Genomic DNA, 25605 nt, shown 5'->3' with positions numbered 1-25605 from the left:
TTATAATAAAATCATAACAAATCTTAAAGAAAATAATGTAAAAACAAACCCACAGACGAATTAACCTCCTCCTTTTTGATGTGGTTTAAAAATAGATATTTATTAAAGAGAATTTAAATATATAGTACTTATATTCTACTTGAAAATATACCTAATAAGATACTCAAAATAAAATAAAACGATATCCTTTACAAAGTTCTTGTGATAAGCAAAGAAGGTAACATAACGTACGATAAATAGCTGTGTTAAAATATGATGTATTTACTAGTCCAAAGTATAAACGAATAACGAAATATATTAATACATAAATTAAATTATTATTTAATATAGCCTTAACAGTTTATAAGTTATTAAATAAATATCAAAATATTCAAAAGAACGACCTGACCTGAGCATCGAAACATAGCTATATTTTGTATAGCGTCAAACAAACATTGCAGTCAACTACTTTTATATAAATTGTTTATTATATGTGCTAAATTGTTGTGTGCGAATATATATTTATAACTATAAAATGTGTTCGATGCCGCGTGCTGTTTAAACTCTTGGGTTTATAACATTTTAACTAATGTCTAGGTATTCATTTTTCAAACGAAAATGTAATAAGTTACTGATTATTTTTAATTAATAAAATTATTTTTCTCGTTGTAATTTATTCAATTGTACCAAATACAATAAGCAGCGGTGACGTACGCGGCACATATAGTGAACACGGCATTTCAATAAACAGTGAAAAGCGCATAATCATTTTCATACGTGGATACTACATCTAAAAATCTAGACACTAAATGTTTTCTAATACAGATATATTTGAGTCTAAAAATAAGAATACATAACACAAATTTTTTTATACAATATCACTCTTTATTTTATTTAATATCAATCAATTTGACAATAATTCTACTATTTATCTTTAAGCGAGTAGTTTAACATAAACTATAGTAATATTATTGACGGTTTACGTGCGAGTACCAATGTCATAGCGATCTTTTTCTTGCTTAGTCTCCACTGCGAAACATATGTACAGAAGAATTTTATCGTTCCTCACAATCTATTCTTAAAAATGGATAACGATATATTTTTGTACTGCAGTGGATACTCACTGTTATAGCTAACATTCGGTAATAGTTCCTGCTATAAGCTATTCTGAATCGATCCATCCGACGAGAGTTACATCTTATCTAGCTATGTTCATCGGATGGGTCGGAATGGGTTATCATGCAAATCACTGAGCATACTATGGTTTATTAACGCTAAATTCATTCGGTACTATTAAAATTTCTAAAGGCATATATTTAAGGTCGAATTAAATGATAATATCTAAGCCGTCAAAAATATTAAATAGTTCGCTATCGTGATTTTTATTTTATTCCATAGACACATAATTACTAAGTATACTTAAATTTCGTTGTGCCAGAAATTTTCAATTTATTCCTAAAAGACGCGCGAAGGATAAATTAATAATTAAGCTAATTTACTTGGCACATTACATGCATGACGTGGTATATGGAAGATATAAACAGGTTATTTTCAATGATTTTTATTAGACGAAGAGCTTAAGATAGGGAATAAATATATACAATGGAAAGAGCAGGATATAGGGAAAGGAGATTTACCTGTATATAGGACATGTGTAACTAATAACAGATTTAGGAGATTTCATGGTAACAAATTTAAAAAATAACGGTTTAGGTACCATCAGAATAGAGTCTTGAGTAAATTTAATTTAGTTACTATAATTTTATTAGTCAATAAGGTTTCCTGAAGCGAACAGTGAACATCGAAACATTAAAGTCACCGCGATTTCGAATCTTCGAATATCTTAAGGGAATCTTACTGTCAGTCCGGAATCTACGGATATATTAGGATTTCTGACGATCTTAAACTTATAATTTTATTAAAGCAAAGGCATTATAAAGAACCGTTTGTATAGATGTAAGTTTATGGAAGACGTACGAAACGTGCCAAGCCCCTTGTTTACTAGAGTAAGGACTCGGCGGGCTTTCTTTATTATTTTACTAATATCATTAGTTAAATGAAATCTGTACATCTATTTTAATCTATTGCAGTAGGTATCGGGTAAATTATTTATCAAATAGTTATTAGGAAAAAAAATATCGTTTCGTTAATATTAATGTTAAACTTTAATTATTATATATTTACGTATGAGCGACTACTTATTATGCCGATACTATCTACAATGATTTTTTGAAGCCCGACCAAAAAGGGGGAAAGCCTAAAAGGATAGATGTACGAGTATATGTAGCAACTATTACCATTAAATACTTGTGGGATGCCCCACATTATGATGACGCAAACTTGTGTATGATACGCTAATATTATATTACTGAACACTAATTGTGATTTTACAAATATCAGAGACGTAAAATAACTCACTGCTACTAATAGAATATATATAAAATTGGGATCAAAATTATTATACAAGTATCAAAAGCAATCACTATGTGGTCACAGTATGTCAGTCTCGTAAACTTTATTCGTGGTGGGGATCGCGTCAGGCGTATTGTTCGACTGCGGGCTCACAACTTCAGGATCACTAATGTCATTTCTTTTTCTGTCGCTATCCGCAGCTAAGTGCGTCATGCTGCCAGATATGGTGGCTGGCGCAAGATTTAAATTCATTTTAGTAAGAAGATTTGACTCGCTACCAGTTTTTTTGAGCTCTAGTTGAACATTAGGTGGTATAGCAGGCCCGCTTCTGTGTATCATTTGTAAGCGGGCGTACTGCTCTTGAAGGGCTTTTTGTTTTTTTAGTAGCTCCTGGTGTCGTTGTTCAAGAACCGCCTGACGCGAATTACCCTTTTCGTCGTAATTTGACTCGTGATTTGAGCGACAGGAATCAGAATCAGCGCGAGGAGAGGATGGTGATGTGGGGGAGGCGAGAGGGGAGCGGGACGTCGTCCTGGGTGGCGGTGGCGGCGGAGCGCGCCGCGCGGCTAGGGCGAGTAGCTCTGGATGTCGTTCAGGAACCGGCGGCTTTGGTGGGTGCTGACCTCGGGCTCGGACCGGAGGCGAGGCGTCAGTGTCGCTGCCGCTCGGATACGAATGCAGCCGCCGCAGCGGGCCTTCGGTTCTCGCCGCGCGCTCCGACGGCTTAGCGAAGGTTTGCAGTTCATCTAATAGCGCGTCGAGGGCATTCTCTGGACGCACGTCTGTTGTTCCTCTGTTCGTTCCTGTTCGTATGGGGATGACGCCACCGGTGCCCTGTACATTATTTCATTACTTTTTTAGTTGTGATCAGTTGTCAAAGATTAATTATAAATGCGAAGTTGCAGAGTACGCACTAAGCAAATTTATTTAGATGCTAGTTACATAGCTACAGTAAAAAAATTCGTTACTGCAAATTCGCATTCTAGGAATATTTAAAAACATCAAACAAAAACATTTATAACAATCATACAAATAAATCCATTGATTGCACTCAGTATACCCACAATTATTTATGTACTAGTTTAAATGCTTCCACAATCATTCAAAAGAAAAATAGTAATGAAACGAAATACATAAAGGCATTTTTTGTAGCCAAACACTTTTTAGAAGTATTTCGATTGTTATTCCAACTAGATGTTTGTGAATTAAAAATTTATGAGAATAAAAAGGTTATTGTTATTTATCAAAGTAGCAGTTATTTGGCCACAAAAAATAGGAGGTGTAGTTGCCTATGATATGTGGTAAGTCAAACCGAAAGGTGACGTCATGGATAGAGGGTACAGGCGAACGCAAAAGATTGTAAGACGATACTTATAAAATACTTGAACATCTTCGAATTAATGTGATAAGAAAGACATGTATTTATTTAAATTTGGTGATACATAAAATGCAGAAAATACTTTTAGAAATTACGCTCTTAACAATTGTGACGACTTTGCCATTAGTCAAAATTTTAAATACGTGTTTAATGTGTTTTCAATTTCCACAACCTTCTACTATAATGATGCGTCTACTTGTATGTCGCTGCGGCAGCGATTAGTATCAACAACCAAAATAATACTGAAGCTCTCAAGTGACTTGCATTAACTACTAAGAAAGTTTCAACCGGTTATTATTATCCAATGTGCTCTTTTATATAGGAATCAATATTAATAAAATATATTGGAAGCAGTTATAGATTAAAGAAATAAGAACAATTTACCTGTGCTCCAGATGCTTGGGTTAGTCTATTTCATGTCACGATTTCAAGTAAATAAAGTGATATAAGGCATAGGATCGTAAAGGATGTATCATTTAATTTAATTTATAAAGTATTATATTATAAAAAGAAATGATTTAGTGAGAGACTAAAAGAGAAAGCGTGAACGACTACAGGCTTTAGGGAAATAACAAATATATAGAAATTAAGTAAAAGATAATGATAGAAATGGGATGAATTAAATAGGAATAGGGTCAGGAGTAGGTTATAGGAGTTTATTGTATTCCAGAAGTTCTAGATTGTGAACTGCTTCTTCTACTGATAATGTGCTGCAACAAAACAAAACAGCAAAATGCACAAACTATTAAGAAGCAATCATTTCATCGAATGCTACATGCACAAACGACATAGAAAAATTTATTTTATTCTAAATTTCCTCTAATACAATACTATACAACATTTAAACAGAAATAGCATCCATAAAACCATTGAAATCAACTAAGTATTTACTTTAAATTAAACATTTCTTTTTAAAAGTAATAAAGTGCAAGTTTTCTTTTTATAAATGCTATATCTCTTATAGCAAAGACTAACATATGTTAAACTTAAATCAAACCGTGGGTTACCACTTCCAGTTATAAGAAATCACATATACAAAAGTATATTCTCATCTCTGTTAGTCTCTATTACTATAATTTTTAATTGTGTTCCGGTAGTGAGAACACACGGTTATGTTCGTTTTATTAAATCCATGTAAAACGAGACATGCAACATGCGTTTTATGGTTCATACACACAGCTCGGTCCAGTCTGCATTTAATTTTACTTTAACAATAAAAAAAGCTGCGAATCGATCAACGGCCACGATATCTTTTGCACAACTTTCATCTTTGATTTAAAAATATATTAAAATAAACAAGGGATAAATGATAACTTTACAGTAGCTGAAAGTTGTGACGTATTGATTTAAAAATTAATTTGTGTCATTGACAGCAGCACTTGCTAATTGTGGGTTATCACTACCGAAAGTTATTCAAGAACATATTGTGCTCTCTTTCACTTGCTGTGACAAAGGTGAGATAACGATATGTTTCCGGGGACATTTACATACAGAGGTGTTTCGATAGTGTAAACTCACGGTAGAACTGTCGTATAGTTTAAAACCCATGGAATTCTTAAAAATAATTTAGGTTATGTTGTAGTAGTTGGTGAGTGCATTTTGCAATGACACATTAGTGTAATCCAATTTGTTGTCTTAAATAATATTGTAAATATAAGAAAGCATGCGTACCGATTCTTTCAATACAGTTAGAACTGGAAAAAATATTCAAAATTTAGTTTCTAATATCTTAAACACAAGTCGGAGTTTTTGAACCATAACTTTGCTAAAGCATCGTGTACCATTGTGCGACGACATGCCTAAATAAAGTTAGCGAATCGTGTCAATTTACATACAAATATATGAATAAAAGGTAAAACATAACAAAGAAAAATACGGACGGAATAAAACGTTGGAAAAATTATCAAAACGCTTTTTATATAATAATGATAAAATAATAATAATAATAATATAGATATATTACGAAGAGATTTATTACTCGTTAATAACTATGGCTTTCCGGAAGTTTTGGCTCTGTCTCCAGGCGAACTGACGGGTACCATGACGGAAAAAAAGACGATGAAATCCATCATTAAAACAACACGATAACACAACGCAAATATCATTTCACAATACATTAAGTAAAATGTTGATAACCAATGCAATATAGTCCACTAATCTACACAATAATGGCGATGCAATTCATCAATTGCAACTTTTTGCTATTCAATTTGTTTAATAAGAAACATTATATATCAACAACAGCGATGTTATATATTTTTTTTATTGAAATGCTGATTTTTTCGTCCGATATTAGTTAAACAGGTTACACAAATAATATGGAAAATTCTTTCACGTTATCTAAACAAACCTTTGACACCTTTGGCAGATTTTATTATTAAAATTGGCATTATTTTCCGGAAGCAAGGTATTTCATATTTACGACGTTTACGGACAGTGCAATGGTTGCAGGAAATGTGCAAAAGAATTTTAAATTTTGCTGTATTCTGTTAAGCTTTAATCATCACACTCTGATCAATAACAATTTAATTATTACAAAAAAAGCAATAAACACCAATAAAAATAGTTAACTGTTGATATAAAACTTTAGGTTAGAGTCACCAATTTCCAAATCATTGATTGCATATTAAACTGTATAAATATGAAAATGTAATAATTGATTTAAAATATGGAGTTATCTATGAAAATTACTTTAAAGTGCAATAAATTGTAAATACGGAGAAGAAATTTTAATAAATACTACAGAGCATGATGAAAACTTTGTGATCATATCTGTTTAAAATACGTTTAAATTTTGATGCCAATTCAGTTTTGTATGGACACGAAATTCATGGACATTCCTTTCGTGAATACACTTTAAATTTTGAGACCGATTCAACAACGTTCAGAATACAAAGGAAATTGTTAGTACAAACCATATCATATTAAAATTGTTATAGTCCAAAACAATTTCGTTTAATTAAAGAATTAGTCTAAATTAAATAATAAGCAACTACTCCTATTTATCTAGAACATGTGAAAAGGAGAGCATGTGACTAATTCTGACTTACGTAATAATAAAGAGGTGCACGCAATAATTGGAGTAAGAAAATCAAAAGGGACATGCATAGATAGTTGAAAAAGCAAAGAAATGTCTTGTTCTAAATTATATTCTATGTTCTTTATGTAAATGTAATAAGTAAAATATAAAAAGCCGTCAGTGTGACGGGGAGCAAAATATAAAACTTTACTCGACGCAAACAAAATTAAGTGTTGGAAAAAAATGCAAATTTTAAACTTTTGGCAAACCTGCAATTGTTAAGCGATAAACAGTATTAATCGATGGAAACGTCTGAAAATTATCTATAAAATGAAGATCTGCTTAATGCGTCTGTAAATAAAATACTCTGTGAATATTGTTAATTTTTCATATTTCATTGTTCAGAGGAAGAAAATTGTTTCATGTTTATAACTTGCAATAAAATTTAAATAAAAGTAGGAAACCGCTTTTCTTCCATTATAATTCAATTGACTACAGCTAAGATACGATTGCACTCTTTACCTTGTTGTGAGAAGTCGCAAGGTGGCAAGTATTTTCCGGTGCGAACTCTTCAGATGATGGTCCAGCTGTGAGTGAGGAGCTTTGGGAAGACCCTGGAGAAGTGCGGCCATCGTTGATTGGAAGACGCTGCTCTTGCACACAGGCCAATCTATTAAGACACGCAGAACAATTTTATTCAAAAAATATTTGACACATAAAAACACTCATAGATGAAAAACTTGAAGAATTGTTGTAAACCCTTAATTATACGGTAAAGAAAATTTCAAGAAGAAATCGGAGTAAGTTAAGGAGTGCCTTAAAGTTATTGGCATATTAAAAAGATATTAATAATGATGACGATAAGCATAAAAGTATATTCAAGTAAGCATTTCGTTAATACTACCTTTTAAGGGTAACCAAAGTGCCTGTCAATTTCTTACAACGACGTAAAGCAAGCTCAAGACGTTCTGGTTCATCCTCGAGCATTTTTTCTTTACGCACAACCTGATGAGACAAAAATTCGTATTAAATATGTAAGTTATGTATAAGTTTTCACATAATACTGCTACTTACTTTCTCCATCTCTGATGATAATTTAACTTTCATAGTTTCTTGTAGTATCGGGAATTTGAGTTTCCAATCAGCAACAGTCTTACTGCTCTTTGAGAGCACCATGGCAATACGCTCAATGTCTGCCATGTTCACGCGAGTTTCTCTACAATTGGAATGAAGCATATGAAATAGGCTAAATGTCTAATTTGAACTCAATTTGTTAACTCGAAGTTACCTGTTAGCTGCTTGACCACGAAGTCTCTCAACTGTTGCTTCAAGTTCATAAAGATCGTTCTCGAGAAGCAACATATCCTGTCTGTAAATTTCTTCCTCCCTTGTCAATTGCTAAAATAACATAAGCTATGAATGAACCACAAGCTAATGATGGGAGCGCTATAAGAATTATAACTATCAGTTATTAAATAACATATGAGTATGAATGTTACATACTGAATCGGGATCATGCTCGCAGAAACTGGCTGCAATAGCACCGATCTTGACAATGGTGTCGGCCATAAGTTGCCTCATTTGAATTGCCTGCGACAAAGTGGAGCGTCGCAGATTTCTTGTCTGTGAATTAAATCAAGACCTTCAATATCCAAAATGTTTGAACGTTAAAGACGAAGCTAGCGGATTCGCGAAGACAGTAACATAAATCGCATGAGCAGTAATCGCAAACTTTCGCAAAATCACGGTAACTCAAAACACTATTATGAAACTAACCTCGATTCTAAGATCGTGGCTTTGCTTTTGGAGCGTTCGCAACTGGTTGAAAAAGTCGGGACCAACATTCAACGTGTATGTTTTCTGCGGTGCCAATGGCACTTGCTGGCTAACAAGACCGGCCGGTTTTGGCGGAGGTGCCGGTTTCAATCGATCACGTTCTGTAATGCAAACAATATAATAAATGTCGGAAACTGATTTTTTTATCAACATCCAAGTAACACTAAATCAAGCTTTCTCTATAAGCGTGGAAATAACCGGTTATAAAGATCAGCAATAATATATAGTGTTTCCATCAAGCAACCATCAGCTCTCTATTCAGGGATAAAATCCGGTAATAAATGGATATTATGACTAATACAAATTAAATGGTTAAGAATTAGGAATAATAAATAAGTGTATTAGAAGTAATATTATAAATTGTAAACAATATATTTGCAGTTCAAGCTACATTAGAGATGATGCGCATTATGCCAGAAGCTTTGCCCTTCAATATATTATGTGTGTCCAAAATTTATCAAAAAAATACAATGGTTTACTAATTACCTTGTGAAGACGTCCTCGGCAAAGTGGATGATTTGATTGCCGGTTTAGCTGGTTTTGTATCAGCTTGTTATGGCAAAGAAGTAAGCGGAAAGAAATCAAATACAAGAATTATGAATATGGTTATGACCTTATCTACGATAATGTAAATGAATAAGTAAGAGCAAAACATTTTTCTGATCGCTGATCGCAACCATAGAAATAATGAATTTTTATAACAAGGAGATCGACTAGTTTGAGTTACAAGAAATCCATAAGATTGTATCTGAATATGTAAGTTTTGTTGAAATGTAATTGATAATTACCATACAAAAAATAACAGACGAATCAAGATCCTTCTCACTTTTGAAGTCGATTAAAATCAAATTGATTTCATAAATCCTACACTAAAATACATTTAATAAATATCATACTTTAATTTCTATAGACAACAAAGTAATAAATAGATAAAAAGTAGTTCGGTTTATATATTTTCTGTATTATAATTTGTTGTTTTATAAAACTATAGATTAATATACATATGTATAAAGGTCGTACTTTACAAGCCTTCACCAAGGAAACATTATTAATTATGTAGGATACCTACATACGTTTAGGAATTACCTACGTCTACAGGTTTTCAATAGCATTCTGGACGTATGTATCTTATAATCCACTGTCGTAACGGTATTCAAATATATTGTTTTCTCGGTATCTTTAAAGAGAGTGGGTACACAACATGTTTGTACACAACTGTTTCGACAGTGGAAAGTCGCTAGTAAGGTTTATGCATACCTGAGTGTTGTGGAGAATGTTGTTTAGGAGAGTTCATGTCTGGAGGATCATCACTAAAGGAAACGGATTTTTCAAACGAGACAGATTTTTCTGAAATAGTTAATATTTGTTAAATCATTTCAATATGTTAATATTAATATGACATGTAACACTCCATTAATAATTATATAAGTCCTTTGTGCTGTACCAAAAAATGTGCAATTCTGGATATTACCAAAAGTAGAATAAAGTGAGTTTTTGACAATTATCGGGGACATTTATGTGCTCATTTGTGTTACAGGCAAATATTGGACGTGGAAATGTAGAAAAGGAATACAAAACGATCACTTTACTTTTAAAACCCCTACTTTATAAAAATGCACAAGACGAAGTTGATTTATACATAGAACAAAGTTTGTTAAATATAATCTTATATATTACAATATAGCGAATGTATTTTGGATATCTCTACTTTCATAATTAAGAGTAAAACTTTACAATTATTTTGCGTACTTAAGAGATAATACTTAAAAATATATCATTAATTTATTTTCAAACTTTAATGCGATTTTATGTTAGTCGTGATTTTATTGTGTTTGAATTTGGTCTATTGTGTAAAATAAAAAGAATCATCGGTATAACAAACAAACAAAAGTAAAAAGTCAGTAACCATTGGTACATATTTATGTTAAAAACAGGAGCTCATTAAGATCGCTACTTACACTGTTCCGACATTTTCAACTGAATAGTCGTACTGTTCAGTTAAAACGTCTAGAACTGAGCGTCTGTAGCGGGCTTTGTAGCATTAACAGATGAAATTTTCAATACTATCACAAAGCAATATAAAACCAAATTTAAAACGCTTTCTCACAAAATCTACCATTTATATACAATAACAATAACTGTTAACACCTGTTGCATACATTTTATTTCTACGGAAACTTAAAAATCATTATATACTCAAATAACTTCTATACAAGACAATACTGTCTTAGCTACATAAAGGCATATTTCAGCAATATATGTCATTATGTTATTATGCTTACATGGATTTTTACTTAAATACGGACTTTTACAAATCAATTTTAAAATGTTGCAAATCAAATCGGGCATCAAATTTTATTTGCAAATCTCGTTTGAAGTGCAAAAGACTTTATAAGTAAAATATCTATTAACATTAGCTTTCGTAGCGATATTTCAATAAAGGCACAAATAAAATAAAAGAATGGAGTTTATTTTTATTTTAGTGGTCTTAGCTAAATTGTAATATAAAAGCGATAACCATACAAATGGAATCAGAACCGAATATTGACTGTACCATACAATGAAGCTGAAAGTTTACGATGTAGCAAGCAGGCGTTCAGCATGATCGTGGACATCGCTAAATGCATTGCCAATGTTATAAATACATTTTTATGCATAAAGCAAAATACAATTTCTCAAACGTAAAAATTTCTGAGAAATCAGATTAAAAAATCCATAACTTTTAATGTCAATTAAAAAAGACAGTTGAATAAAATTCAATAATCTTTATAAAAAAATAATTAATGTAAATTTTATATGGAACAAAAATCTGAAGAATTATGAAGTTTCATTTCAACAATGACTATAATTATCATCATTAAATTGAGACTATTCAATTCATTAGCAATGCATATGCGTTAGTTTCGAACGCGTTTATTCAAACTTACGAAATCTGTCTCTCCCTAATTTGGGAGGTCTCTCGTCGCTTGTGAATCTCACCGGATCTGAGTGCAGGAAAACGCAAGCCGTATTAACGAACTAAGCAATTGTGATTTAGCTGATAAGCTTTTAAGGAAATGTCACATTCTTAAAGGGATTATATCTTGTAGCTGGCGACTTATTTTATGTTCATAAAAAATCCACTAAACATTATTATCCTCCAAAGAACATCATTGGCTTTTAACTTCAAATTTTGATATTCATAATTCAATTTCAAAATATTGCAAATGAAACATCCGTATTTGTTTTGTAAATAGAAAGCCTGAATTTTATTTTTTCGCATCAAATTTGATTTGATGCAATTGAGATGTTAAAAATAGAATTCGATATTGAAGTTGCACAACCGTGAATGTCCGTTACTGATTGCGCGGTAAAATATTTTCCATTCATGTCTATCATGGAGAACAAGAGGAACAATGTTTTTTTTTCTAGTATTTCATGTATCATATATTGTAAGAATATTGTAATAAAATTTTGCTAGCATTGTTTTAAAGATCTTACCGGTGGTAGCCGGTCTAGGTTGGTAAGTCTGGAAATCCTGGCGAGGAGCCGCTGCCGGGGCTGGCGTGGGCCCGGGAACCTGCAGTGCTTTCTGCACCAAGCCAGTTAAATTCGCAAGCTGACGTTCCATTTTCTCTACACGTAAACGTTGCATGTCATCAACTTGTGTCGTCATCCTGAAATATCACATCTCATTCCAACAATCCCTTTTCATATAGACTAGTAAATTCTATCATTGAATTAAAATAAATGGTTAATTAATATTCGCAGTCAGCAACCGAATATCGCATCGCTATTTTATTGTGGCCACAATATAGCACAGCGTTAGTTGAAACATGTAAATAAAACATACATTATCAGTTATTATCTATTTTCAGCATACATACAAATTAAAGGTATTACTGCCAATTAAGACCATAAAATAGAGTTGCACTGACTTAACCCTTGTATGTTCTGTTATTACCTGGCATCCAATGGTGGTCGTGGCATTGGCCGCGGCGCTGTGGTTATGGCATTGACGCCATACAACTGATATGAATCGTCGATAATTACAGTATCACTGCAAATTGTTTATATCTTTTTAATTTTACTAACGTACTCAGTATAATATTACATACTTAAATAATTACTCGATATTGTGAGCCGCCATTAAGTTTGAATGGGGCTATACAAATACATAAAATCAATAAAATTAATTACAATACCTGGCCTCTTCATCGATAAGTGGTGTGATGTTAGGTCTTGCCGCTTGTCCTAAGAACTGTGTATAATAGGGGTCCTCATAAGGGGGGCGAGAGGCGCTGCGCTCGGGTGACGACACATACCCGTCCCCTGTAAGCCCTGAACTCGAATTAGCTCCTGAAATACGTATTAAGCATTCACTAACGAAATTACTAGCCCTGTATAATCATACCTTGCAGATTGTCTTGTGCACCTTTATGCATTCCTATCGAAGGTTACAGAAAATTACTTTGTACCTGCTTTACACTTTTAAATAGTCGGATATGTTTATTTCAATACTTTTATTTCCAAGGTTTTATATGCCAGAGTTAAAACAACATACATTAATGCAAAATGAAAGTGTTAAATTGTTGTTTTTATTTAATTATTATTTAAATAAATTATTTCGTAGGTATATTTTGGTAGTAAAAATAATTAAACATTAAAAAAGCATGCGATAATTCGAGTGCTGGTTATTCCTTGTGCCAATTGGTAAAAAAACAAAGTATAGTAGAAATTCTTTAAAACCAGAGACACTGATATAATTTTGGTATAAAGCAACGATAGCTATAACTTTTTTAACGAAGACCTCTGAATATAGGTAGAATTATAATACAAAATATTTTAATAAAACTGACAAATGGAAACAAAGAATTAAATATAGAAGTTTGTAAATATTGTACAGACATAAACACAGACATTAGCGGTAGTCGACAAAAAGCTTCGAGCAAATTAATTCTTAGAAGCAAAATGAAGTTTTGAACCCGATATTCGTACCAGTGATTGTGTAAAGCTGCTCTGTCACCCGAGGACAGTCGGCGAAGGGAAAACACCTCTCGGAACCTGTGCCGGGGGCGTATCGCAACGGCTTGGTCGGCACTGAGGGATATATATGTACATACAAATCTGTCTGTACTTATTGCAAACCCTAATTGGATCATTTGAACTAAGAATATCATATCGATATTGAAATTTCAAACTGTACAATCATTTATAAGGAGACGTTTTAATTAACAGAGAAGATATCGTATAACCGAAACATGGTACTAGCAATCAGTATTTTAATTCTTCTTTACATTAGCATTGGTACAATGAATGTATTGGTACAGTTGTTAATGCAATTTTACAATAAATTACAAGTTTACCGGTTGTTGGTATAGTCTTGACGCGGTCTGCGGGCACAGGCGGGGCGGCGGGTGAGAATGCCCGTATGATGGCACCACCTCGCGGCAGAGTGCTGGGTGCTGCAGTACCCATGTAGTATGCAGGCGCTTTGACCTGAACAAAAAAAATGTTCCTTGACAATGCAATCCACACTTTATAGAGTCTCCTAGTTTCGCACGAGACGCTATGCAAACCAACATTTTAGATATTGTCTGGATATAATACTTATAATCTCTAAAATAATGAATGATTTTAAAACATTATAGAAAGTGTATATGAAAGCAAGGAAACACTGCTCGCTGCGTAAATGAAAGACAAACAGGTTACTAAAAATATTTATTGTTTATGTTGGACTGTAGCTGTTGTGTTGTTTGTAACAGTCAACATCAGTGATGACAGTATGTCACAGGATTGGCATGATGTTCAAATGATAGCAGTTAAAACTTATAACACATAATTCCGTTTCATGATGACATAAATATGAATTTGCTAGGTGAAAATGTGATTAAAAAGACAAAAATTTATCTAATATAAGTGATTTGGAAAAAACAAGTCACTTTTATTTTAGCCTTGGAAACCCACGGTTATATCGTCTCTATGACTAGTGCATTTCGTAAATAACATTTTTCTAATAAGCTTTGCTCTTTATTGGGGAAATGATTAACCATTTTCATATCCTGCCTTTTACAAAGACTTAGATCATGTTTTATGTCACTACCGTCATTGTTAGCTTATTACTGCAAACAGTGTTGACTAGATGAGGCTCATTCCAAAGAACGTATGCAGAGCACGAAAAGTTGTTATAAGAAATGTTTGATTTATTTACAAACATTAAAACAACATCGACAGAGGAAGGAGAGACGAGCCAGTCGTTAATATTTCAGCAGACGATGAACACAAAACATCGGGGAAGTAAGCGCAAGTGAGTTAATAGGATTTTAATTATTCAGTTAGGATTACTATTTATTATTAGGTATTACAGATTAAGTAATTATTAGATCATAATCTGCAACAATTAAATGTACCAAAAGCATATATTATACATATACAGTAATAGAGGGGTAATTACTAACCAAACACTGAGTTGAAATAACTTGTTCTGGTAGATTTTTTAATTCCATTTTATTTTATTGTCGCATATAGCTCCTGTTTAATTGTTTTAATTTGTTTTAGAAATGAAATCGTTAGAAGAAATGTTTTGGTATTTATCGTTTACTCTATTGAATATTTTAACTTCGAGCTCCTGCATCAACAGACCTGTTTACAAAATTGTTCTCACACAGAAAGGTTTCTCGCAGGTTAGATTTCATTTTAAACGAACTATAAATATTGACTGAAACGTAGCCTTACTAAGAGTGAGCGACAGACGGGAAACTGTTACTAGTTATTATAATTTTGTGCAGTTAATGATTATAATCAAATATTTATATAAGAACATTTTTACATCTACAGATATGTACTAAATTTTTAACCTTTGTATCATTTCAGTTCATACAATATGATATCGACACTCCACCCATCAGAGAATTCACATTTTGTACCTGGATTCGATTATATGATTTAAACAACGAACAGGGCTTGTTCTCATATGTTGGTATGTATTTTAATAATATCAAAAAAAAAACTCAATCACAAAATATTATTCTATCGTCACAAAATATTATTTCATCAGTCTATCTCAATTTACGTAAATGGAACGAGAGGGGTGGAAATACTCATTGTTCAAGTATTTCAGCAGTGTAAAACTAAGCATAAGTTTGCAATAACGCTAACAAAATTAATATTTACATTTCGAATCGTAAGGGCGGTAATACACAAGCCAGTAGCTAGTTTAAGTGCATCGAAGATACTGATAACTACTACCTACAGGATTGTGTGAGCGCTGCCTAGCAAGCCATTATCTGAAAGTACAAATTGTCAAGCCAGTAACTGGCATGCAACTAGGTAGCACGTAATCTGGTTATGTGATTTTACGGTCATGCCAGTTGAGGGAGGGATCAAGGGGGTGTCCCTATCTTAACACGTCTCGTGAACTGTCATGCAAGCTACTGTTACATTTTACTGGCTTGTGTAATCCCGCTCTAAAGTAACATCTTCGAATCTCAAAACAATATACTAGCAATGGAAGCTTAAAGTAATATTTAGATTTTCTCGTTGAACGTCGAAATAACGGCGAGTTCTAAACTAATAAATTAGCATTTTGATGCAACTACTAGTAAAAACAAAAACATCTATAAAACTGTACCGATAACTGTTTAGTCTGCGTTTATTGTTGTGTAACATTTCGAAAAAGTAATGAAATATTATTTTTTTCTTATTCTTCTAATATCAGAAATGCGAAATTTAGATGGATGGACAGAAAATACAACCCAAACGGCTGAACGTATCTTGGCTACTAATCAAGTTTTTTTTTAACTAGCTACAAAAACTGCTAGTAAACGTATAATTTCAAAATAGTATAATAACAAGTCAAAAACATTGAATAAGTAATTTATACCATACATTTTGATATGCATATTAACAAGGTCACAATCGACCTTGATAAAACTAGTTGATTGAATTCACAGCCTTGTTAAAACTGTCACATGCCGATGTATCGAGGTAACATGGCCGATGGTTAAGCTTTCGAAAAAACAATAAAATGCATGTTACTTAAAGACCGCATAAGAATTTTACTGCTTAAAACGAAAACAGATTATTATTACTTGATTTTTTTAATAAGTCGATTTTTAAAGATAAATTATGCGGAGAGACAGTGATTACATAAACAAGAAAGTATTAAGATTTAATGTGGATAGCTAAAATGTAGAAGACCGAAGAAAGTATGGATAAATTGTGTGAAAAAGGATATGAATAATAAATGAGTGAATACAGATACGACTGGTGATAGAGACGTATGGAAGATCAGTCATATGCTGTGCCAACCCTACGTAGGGACAAGGGCGGGTTGATGCTGATGAAAGATACCATAAATATAATAGATAAAATTATATATTCTGTTTTATCAGAACCTGAGTTACATACCAAGTTAAGTCACTAGTTGGCGACAAATTTCCGTGATATTTCTCGGTCAAGCAAAAAGTTTCACCGCGTGAATACAAAATATGCGTAAATATTTGAAATTATAGATCACGAGTTTTCCTTTAACTTGAACCCCGACTGTGAAAGTTTACATTCAACTTATTTTTCTATGGCATATTGAAACTGAGCTTGCCGTTTACCGGACATCGGTGTGCCTTCGAACAATAATGGTATACCGACTAAAGGGATCAGCTTGTTAAAACCCATCGTGGCATTAAATATAGGCCTGCGTAAATTTCACGGAACATCGATTTTATTAGGGTGATAATTTTAGTTTACCAACCCTTTGTTTTTAATCATTTTATTATAACATATGATAGTACAAATAATAAAAATAATTAGAACAACAGCTAAAGTATAATGCAATTAAAAAAAACAGTCGATGAAGCAAATTGTACGGACGGACGTATCAACGTACGAGTATAGGCGTGGTTTACTTACGCAATCCTTATTTCCAATTTACAAGAAGTAATCGGTGTATTGAGGTAACATACATAATTAACTAGTACTCGTTTGGCTACTTCACGGCCTAGTTGATCTTTTTTCATCGTAACATTCTTACAGTCGACATAACACATGTAGACTTATAATAGACAGGAGTAAATCAATCAAATTTTAGCTAGTTTAATAGTTATGTAATTTGAAATGGTCTTATTACTGCATGCTTGATAAATATCGCTTTGACGGTGGCCTAAAGCTGTTATCCAGTATTAATAGAATGAGATTGCGTGTTCTCTTAACACAGCGAACATACTTTGTGGACACACATATTTGAAATGTTATTTTTTTATTTAAAATTTTGTACAAAACAGTACATACACCATTTAGCAATGACGTTCTATGTCTTAAAATTGTACGATGTATAATTTCTCATTTAATACATTCCAGTAAATGGCAATCGCGTTGTAAGGCTATGGTTGGATAATGGAGGGCACTATATGAAGGTTTCAATAAATGAGAGAACACCATCCATGATTTCTGTAGACATTGTTCGGGATTCCTGGAAACATATTTGTTTTTCTTACCAAGCAGACTACGGAGCCTGGGCTCTCTATATGGATGGCAGACTTATCAGTTGTGAAGCGTTACAAAGTGTAAGTTAAAAAAGTAAAATGGATTTTATAAGTAACCGATTTGTTCTCAAGTAATTGTTTTATAAAGTGTTTAATTACATGTATAAAGTATTTAATTACATAACTTTTTGGTTTTACAGCTCCATGGATTTGTTTTACCAGGTGGTGGTAGTGTAATAATTGGATATGGCACTAGCAATGGTAAACAAAGAGTTTCATTACCTTACCACTTTAAATTCAATAACAAAATATTAACCAATCAAATGTTTACAGCAATACCAAGCGGAATAGAAGGCGAAGTATTTGGTGTCAATATGATACTCAGTTCAACGATAGAGAGAAATCACACAGTAAAAAGGGACCCACTTTATGCACAAAAACGGTTCTTACAAAACAGAGTGTTTGGTAACAGAAATTTAAAATACATTGTCCTCAGTAAACTGGATTCTAAAGAAATAAAGAATAACTTCGAAACCAGCAAATTACCTCCGACGCCGAAAAAAGTACCAATTAATATAAAATTTAAATTTCCGTACAGTTTCAGTGAACATATTAATAATTTAGAAATGACATCGTTGCCTTCTATTTTTGTGAACACTGCTCCTAGTAAAGACATTTTCGATTTATCTATAACAGATACAACTGCATCCACGGATAAAACAAATTTTTGGAATATAGTCAATGAACACAAACCAGAACCTAAATATACTCTAAACCAAGTTCAGAACTCTATGGACACTTCAGATAACAGAGATACAGAAAATAAAACTGCTACTTTATCGATTTGGAATACCTTATCGCCTCCCAAAAAGAAACATGTTTTCTCGAAAACATTAAAATCTACGAAAGCAAATAGTAAACATTTTTATGAATTGAATGAGGATGGCAACAATGCAACTGCTACCACAGTTCATAATGAAAGCAAAGAATCATCAAAATCGCTAACATCATTCCCACCCGAAAAATATTTTAACCAAAAGATTGGTTCTAAGATTTCAGGTAATGTTCTGAATTATTTAAAACGGATCAATTACTATATGAAGGAACCTATCAAAGTCCCCGTGAATATACCACTAGTCAAAATATCTGATAATTTTGAAACACCTAAAGAGTTAAATGGACTTAAAGTTCACCAACCTCTGAAATTCCAAAGACGAAATTTTGTTAGCAGGCAATTCGATAAACGTGAAATAAAAATAAACGGAAGTCTTGTTAATGCAAATACTAATTTAGAAGATCGCAATTCAAATAGTACCCTTCTAAATCCATCTCTAAAAGAAGATGATAACAATACTATAAAAGCTGACCAAAGGAATTGTCGCAATATTGATGGAATACCATTTAGTAAACATTATGATAAGGATGAAATATACAGATTTAATCCTTATATAGCAAAAGAAAACATAAACAATCAAAATTTGTTTAATTCTGACGGAAGTAGAAGAAATAATCAACACACTATTTTGCCGTTTATAAAATCACTTGAATATTTTGTCAATGACCGAGATAACGGCTCCAATGAGTTTTATAATGACGATATTAATAATAGCGAGTTATTTACCAGAAGTGTAATACAAGGCAATAAATGGCGAAACGTCCACACTTATAATAATGATTATACTCCGCGGCGCGTTAACTTGGAGTCTGGTTTGATACAGAGAAATGATATTTCAGAAGCAAACAGAAAGCTACCGTCATTGCGATTGAAATATAAGCCTGAAATCCAGAAATTCTTAACAGATAATAAGGATCCATCTATAATTGAAGGTCGCGCCCTTGCCAAGGCAGTCTCAAATCAATCGAATCACGGCTCTTTTTCAATACTTAAATACAATCGCGGCTTTTTGCCAAAACGTAGAAGGGACCAGAAATCTTTAGGTAGAGTAAATCGTGTTTCAAAAACTAATAATAAAGAAAAATCTGCATACATTAATAATATCAACGACATTAAATCTAATACATATCTAGAACCCCTCGCCTTGAATGAAGAATTAAATACGAATAAACGGCGGCCAGAATTGGACAGAATTGGTGAAACAAGTTCTCCGTATTACGGTTTGAAAATTTGTATGTCCCTACAAACACATGATCATAATCTTTATGTACAACCAGATGGCAGTATTGATCTTACACGCATAGTGTCACCTGTAAAAGATAAAAACACAGGAGTAGAATTTATGATGCAAAACTACAAACGATGTTCTTTAAAAGATTCAATCTTAGAAGGACATCCATTGCTCTTCATAGATTGGGATAAGACACCAGTGAGGCTGTTTGGAGGGGCATATCCAAAGAAAACCACAGATCTTTGTGGATTTTTCTAAACCAAATATAAACCATTTAACTTGACTGTTGATACAAGAATGAAATTAAAGCATGATCCAATTACATCATGTTAAAGGCGACCTATTTCGAATGATATTACCAACGAAATCATTGAAGTACTTAATATAAAATTATTTTTAGGCTATTATAAATTGGAATACAACTGTTTTGTTATGTTATAGTACAGTGTAAATTATATAAAAAAGTTGGTGTTTTGTTTCCTTCTTGCGATAGATATAGATAGTTTAAACCCTTTGACATACAAGTATATAAATCCATAAATTAATATTCGTAAATGAATATTTTCCTATCAATACATTAGGCTATCGTATTGCTATTGAAGTTAGACAAAGGAACCATTTAATATGTTTATACAAGTAAGTTTGTATAAATTTGAGAATGAAAGTTGAGACGAATGGATGTTCATATCTCAAGAACGGCTCAACTGATCTCTCTGAAATTTGGCATAGATTAAAGTTTTTTTTTTAATTCTTAGTTTTGTATAGTAAAATATTTCTAATGTTCAACTGAGTGTGAATTTAAAGATTGTAATTACAACATTCACATGCTGATAAAAATGACAACACGACACGTTTCGACTGGACGATTGCAATGAAATAAATGCCCTGATTCACATTTTAAATGCATTAAAGACCTAACATGCGTCAGTCAGTGAGTGGTGTGTGTTACAATGCCTAATTACTAGCTTGCATTCATGTCAGATACGCTAAATAAACTGTTTATATGGTTGCTTTGCCTAATATCATATAACCATATAATAAGACATAAATAAAGAAATAAAAAACTTTTAAACAATCCAAATCTTTTCTGTAATAGTAAATTAAATAGCATTTACATTGATGTCGAAATTGAATTCAGGTCAAAAACGGGTCGACATTTTTGAGAAAAAAAATTTCGTCACAGAACCAGTATTATTTTGAAGGACGATATTGACTAATATTTAGCTACTTTCTCAGTGCAAAATTCATCCGATGACGAAAAGCTTGTTTTGAAAACTAGTTCGTAATTGACAAAAGTCCTTAGTCGAAAAAGATCACAACAACACAATATCTTTTAGCAACAAACAGTGTATGATCTTAACAATAAATATTTTTGATGTATTAAATACATTAAAAAAAAAACATTAAAAATATGCAAACTGTCGCACTCAGCCCATTGATGGTCAGTAAGGTACACGCAGTACATATTTAGTACCATAGATGGTCACCAAGGGGCTGCTTAAGTTACCGTTATACCATTAAACTCCATTGTCTCTCACTCTAACCATTTCTGTCAAATTCTAGTTGGGTTGTTGGGGGTTAAATATTTTAACGGTCTTATATTAGTTAAAAGTCAAAGCTGTTAAAAGCATAATCAAGTATAAGAGTGTATACTCCAGTGGAAAGCGTAATAATTTGCATTTATAAATCTGACAAATAATTTTATCATTATAATGCAGTTAGGTTTACAGATGAATATTCTCATAAAAAACACAATGTTTCGCTTACAATGAGAAAACTTAAACATATACAATGTAATTGTTAGCTTGCAGGTAAGTATATGTAGAAACACAAAAAGTCTAGGTATGATTAATTAATGTAAATTTGGATAAAAAAATTGGATATCTAAAGCCCCTTTTACATCAGAAATCCCCTTTGTTCTCAGAGTATTGATATAAAAAGAGAGCGCATTCAAATGCTAAATCCCATGGACTGCGGGAATATCACGATCCAGTTTTACGCAATTAATAGTAAGCATTATTAGTTCTAGAAAATTAGTCGGACTAATCCAGGAATCAAATGAAAATATATGCAATATTAAATTTCCTTCAAATATAATATAATAAAGTAATGTGAAATGTGACTCAATATAATCCTATAATCCTGTCAGCATACAACTTAAAAAAAATATTATGTGTAATATATGTATGTTTAACTAATTTTGGAAAGAAATTTATTGAATTCCAAAACTGCTGAATAATAGTGATATAAAAACGAATTAAATTACTATGTAATCTACAATATTGGGACGTTATTTCGAAAATATGCATGGTTTTTTTATTTTAATAATTATCAGGTCGCACTTTCAATGTCCTTAATTGATTAATGATTTTTTACGACAATGCTTGTCTACGCATATGTTTTTAAATTTTTATGATAATCTTCCCTTCAAATAAACAAAATGATGTACATCTTAAATGTATTAAACAGCTTTACATAAAACATAATACTTTTATCCCTCCATTCTCACGGGCGCTTTTATAGTGCGCTTTAACCAAGCGTTGAAATAGAAAAAAAAAAACATCCATCCATCCATCCATCTAAACTTTCGCATTTATAATATTAGTATGATGTCAATTTTCATTGTCGAAAAAATAAAAACATATATTGTCATATTAATCATTTATTTTGAAATAACGAAGACAAAAGTAAGTTTTAACATAAATTTTATGTCCGTGGAATTGTGCGTGGGCGTCGCTAATCAATGGAAACGCGAATAAACACACGATTTCAAATCTTTACCTTTTTTTTTTTCTCCGAGTCAAACTTGTTAGAAATATTGCAATAAAAATTTCACAAAAACGAGTAAGCGCTAATAAGACATATTTCGTCTTATATTACGTTTGTGTAATTTGGTAACATTTTTATGATGATTGAGAATTCCTATCATACATTTTAATTTTGAATTTTACATCCGAAAATGGTTGTTGTATAAACTGCATATAAAGTTCATAACAAAGTGGCGAATTTTGGAAATAATCGTATGCGATTTTGGGCAATAAATATTAATCCTTTTAGATGAATATAAAACAAACACAAGTTTATGTAATAAAATGAACGAGATAATCTACTATACAAACAATTTAGTAAATGACTAGTTATATAAGATACAATTGCTATTAGATTTTGATAAAAATACACTCTCGTATTTGTATAGAGGTTACATGTTGCGTAACAAGAGTTGGTATATTCCCAAAATTATTGTATTACATTATTTCTAAATGCTTGTAGTACTAAGTCTAAGTAAATCTTAACGCTTCGAAAACACTATACGTGATTGAAAACTTGCTTTTCTTTAGTTTAGTTTGTTTAGCTTAGAACTTCGTAACTTTTTATAAAGAACATCCGGAACGCTCGAGTACGTACTCAAGTATAGTAGTAATGTTTGCTCTCTTTTCGAATAATTATATTTTAAAATACATCATAGACAAAGTTGCTAAAAGAGAAAGTGTAATAGTTGTCTTTTTATACCTCAATTGAGAGTTAGCGAAAGTCAATTATATATCGTGTACTTATAATTATTACTAACTTCTGCACGCGACTCCGTCCGAGTGGAATTAAGGAAATCAAGTAAAAGTAAGTATAGTCTATGTGTTCCTCCAGACTTTGCTCTACAACTATCCAAACTTCATCAATATCCACTTAAAAGTATAGGCGGTAAATTGTGAGAAACATCCATCCAAACAAATTTTCCAATATATGAGTAGTAAGATTATAACGACAATTATGTTATTAAGGTGACAGAGTCTTGATGGTTGAAATTTTGAAACGACATTAAAAATAATTATGCAACAGCGTTTTTATTGATAAAGTCACGCTACACTAAGTTCCATTAAATTTTTGATTTCTGTCATATTATAAACGGCGCTTTGAAAGTGTTTATGATTCGTTTCAGAAAACGGCTGATAGTTGCTCTCAGTAAACTTGTTATAATTTTTTTTCTTTATTACGATTGAAATTGCCAAACTACTCTTAGGCAAATTTTAGTCATGATTATATGGTCACTGAATATTAAAGTAAATAGGTTTTATTGCATTCAGAACCACATTAACACCAGGGTGAATTTTTCAATATCTATTAATATTAAATTCAGTTGTAAAACTCTTGAGCAAGTTCGATGAAGTTTTATTACATGAACTGCGATCCTTTAGATTTTACACTTCGTCCGCAGATTTCAAACAAATTGAAACTGGATATTATTCCTTTCAATGTCTACTTCTTATTTCCATTTCGTTGAGTGCTCGTCGCAGCAAAGAGTGATATTCTTTACTTACAAGACATGAAATAATATTTAAAACTATTTCACTTTCTCTACCTAATGTCTATAGAAATTTTGATTTTGAAAAATACTAGATTAATATTTCTAGACATTCTACTCGTATTCTACTAAAATTATCTATTAGTAATAGTATATAGTAAGATTAAATGTTATTTTATTTTTATTTTTATTTTTTTTATTCTGATTTACAATCGAGCGAAAGTAGGAAGCCTGTGAATCTAGGCTACGTAATTATTTGCACATTATAACCTGTGAATTAATTACACCATTGGGAAAATTTTAATTATAGACACTATTATGTACATATTTTTACAAGATATTACGAGTTTCACTTACGGCCAAAATCAATATTCGACCTCGAATCGCTTTTGATTGTATTTCATCCATTTGGTTCTTAATCGACCTCATGAGCGACACCAGTCTGTGACCTAGTCTAGGTATGGGATAAGCTACCATTAATATTGCCTAACTCGAAGTAATATTAATATCTATTATTAGGTTGCAACTACAACTACTTCCTGCCCTTCCTTTTATAAAACCGCAGGCAAAGTCGTGAACAAAATCTATCTATTTATGATCTATCGTTGAGAGCAATGAAATATTTTTTATACTTCATTTATTGCAATTTAAATTTATTACAAAGTAAATAAATCAATTATCAGATCGAATTTTATATTCGTCCGTAAAAAAGTGAAATAAAAATGTAACTAACATGCAATCAAAACTTTAATGGACTTAAAGTTAAAACCGACAAACTTCATAACTTGCGTGTTATAAATAGTGTAAATTGCTTTAAAGTAGAGATCGGTCTCATAACTTATTAAGGAACTCATCTGGTAGTCGGACCAACAGACTAATTAGATGTTCACAAAAAACAACTGCAAATTATTTATGGAAATTTCAGGTCATCTACTTCTATGTCTTGTATGCTTATTGTTGTTTAAAATTTACAATGCAGTTATGAAAACCAAATTGTTTAATTAAAGGAACATTAATTATGGTCGAAACGTAATAATTGTAAAGCACAGCAACCAAACGGCAGCACGGCATCCTTCTCTAAACGGAATTTTAAAAGATAT

General features: G+C 32.0%; 1 protein-coding gene across 13 annotated transcripts in view; it reads right to left on the bottom strand.

The window, feature by feature from the left end:
- Positions 1-281: 281 nt before the first annotated feature.
- Positions 282-25605, bottom strand: part of LOC106110089 (coiled-coil domain-containing protein AGAP005037) — an 88798-nt gene continuing 63474 nt past the window's right edge. For 5 of the 13 annotated variants that reach the window (XM_013291789.1, XM_013291788.1, XM_013291790.1 and 2 more), the window contains exons 10-23: positions 13970-14102; positions 13602-13703; positions 12809-12962; positions 12568-12663; positions 12105-12280; positions 9882-9971; positions 9111-9173; positions 8565-8725; positions 8292-8411; positions 8077-8186; positions 7863-8004; positions 7693-7793; positions 7311-7458; positions 283-3225 (exon numbers count right to left, since the gene is read on the bottom strand). In XM_013291789.1, coding sequence (XP_013147243.1) covers positions 2470-3225; positions 7311-7458; positions 7693-7793; positions 7863-8004; positions 8077-8186; positions 8292-8411; positions 8565-8725; positions 9111-9173; positions 9882-9971; positions 12105-12280; positions 12568-12663; positions 12809-12962; positions 13602-13703; positions 13970-14102 — 2352 coding nt within the window. In that variant the 3' untranslated portion in view covers positions 283-2469. Of the gene's footprint in view, positions 3226-7310; positions 7459-7692; positions 7794-7862; positions 8005-8076; positions 8187-8291; positions 8412-8564; positions 8726-9110; positions 9174-9881; positions 9972-12104; positions 12281-12567; positions 12664-12808; positions 12963-13601; positions 13704-13969; positions 14103-25605 lie in introns of all 13 variants that reach the window. The other 8 variants (XM_013291793.1, XM_013291800.1, XM_013291794.1 and 5 more) reach the window with 7 other exon arrangements.

Source organism: Papilio polytes, unplaced genomic scaffold (genome assembly GCF_000836215.1).
Source record: "Papilio polytes unplaced genomic scaffold, Ppol_1.0 DF820889.1, whole genome shotgun sequence".
Taxonomy (NCBI): Eukaryota; Metazoa; Arthropoda; class Insecta; order Lepidoptera; family Papilionidae; genus Papilio; species Papilio polytes.
Note: the sequence above shows the minus strand (reverse complement) of the source record. Positions and strands in the feature narration are given on the sequence as shown.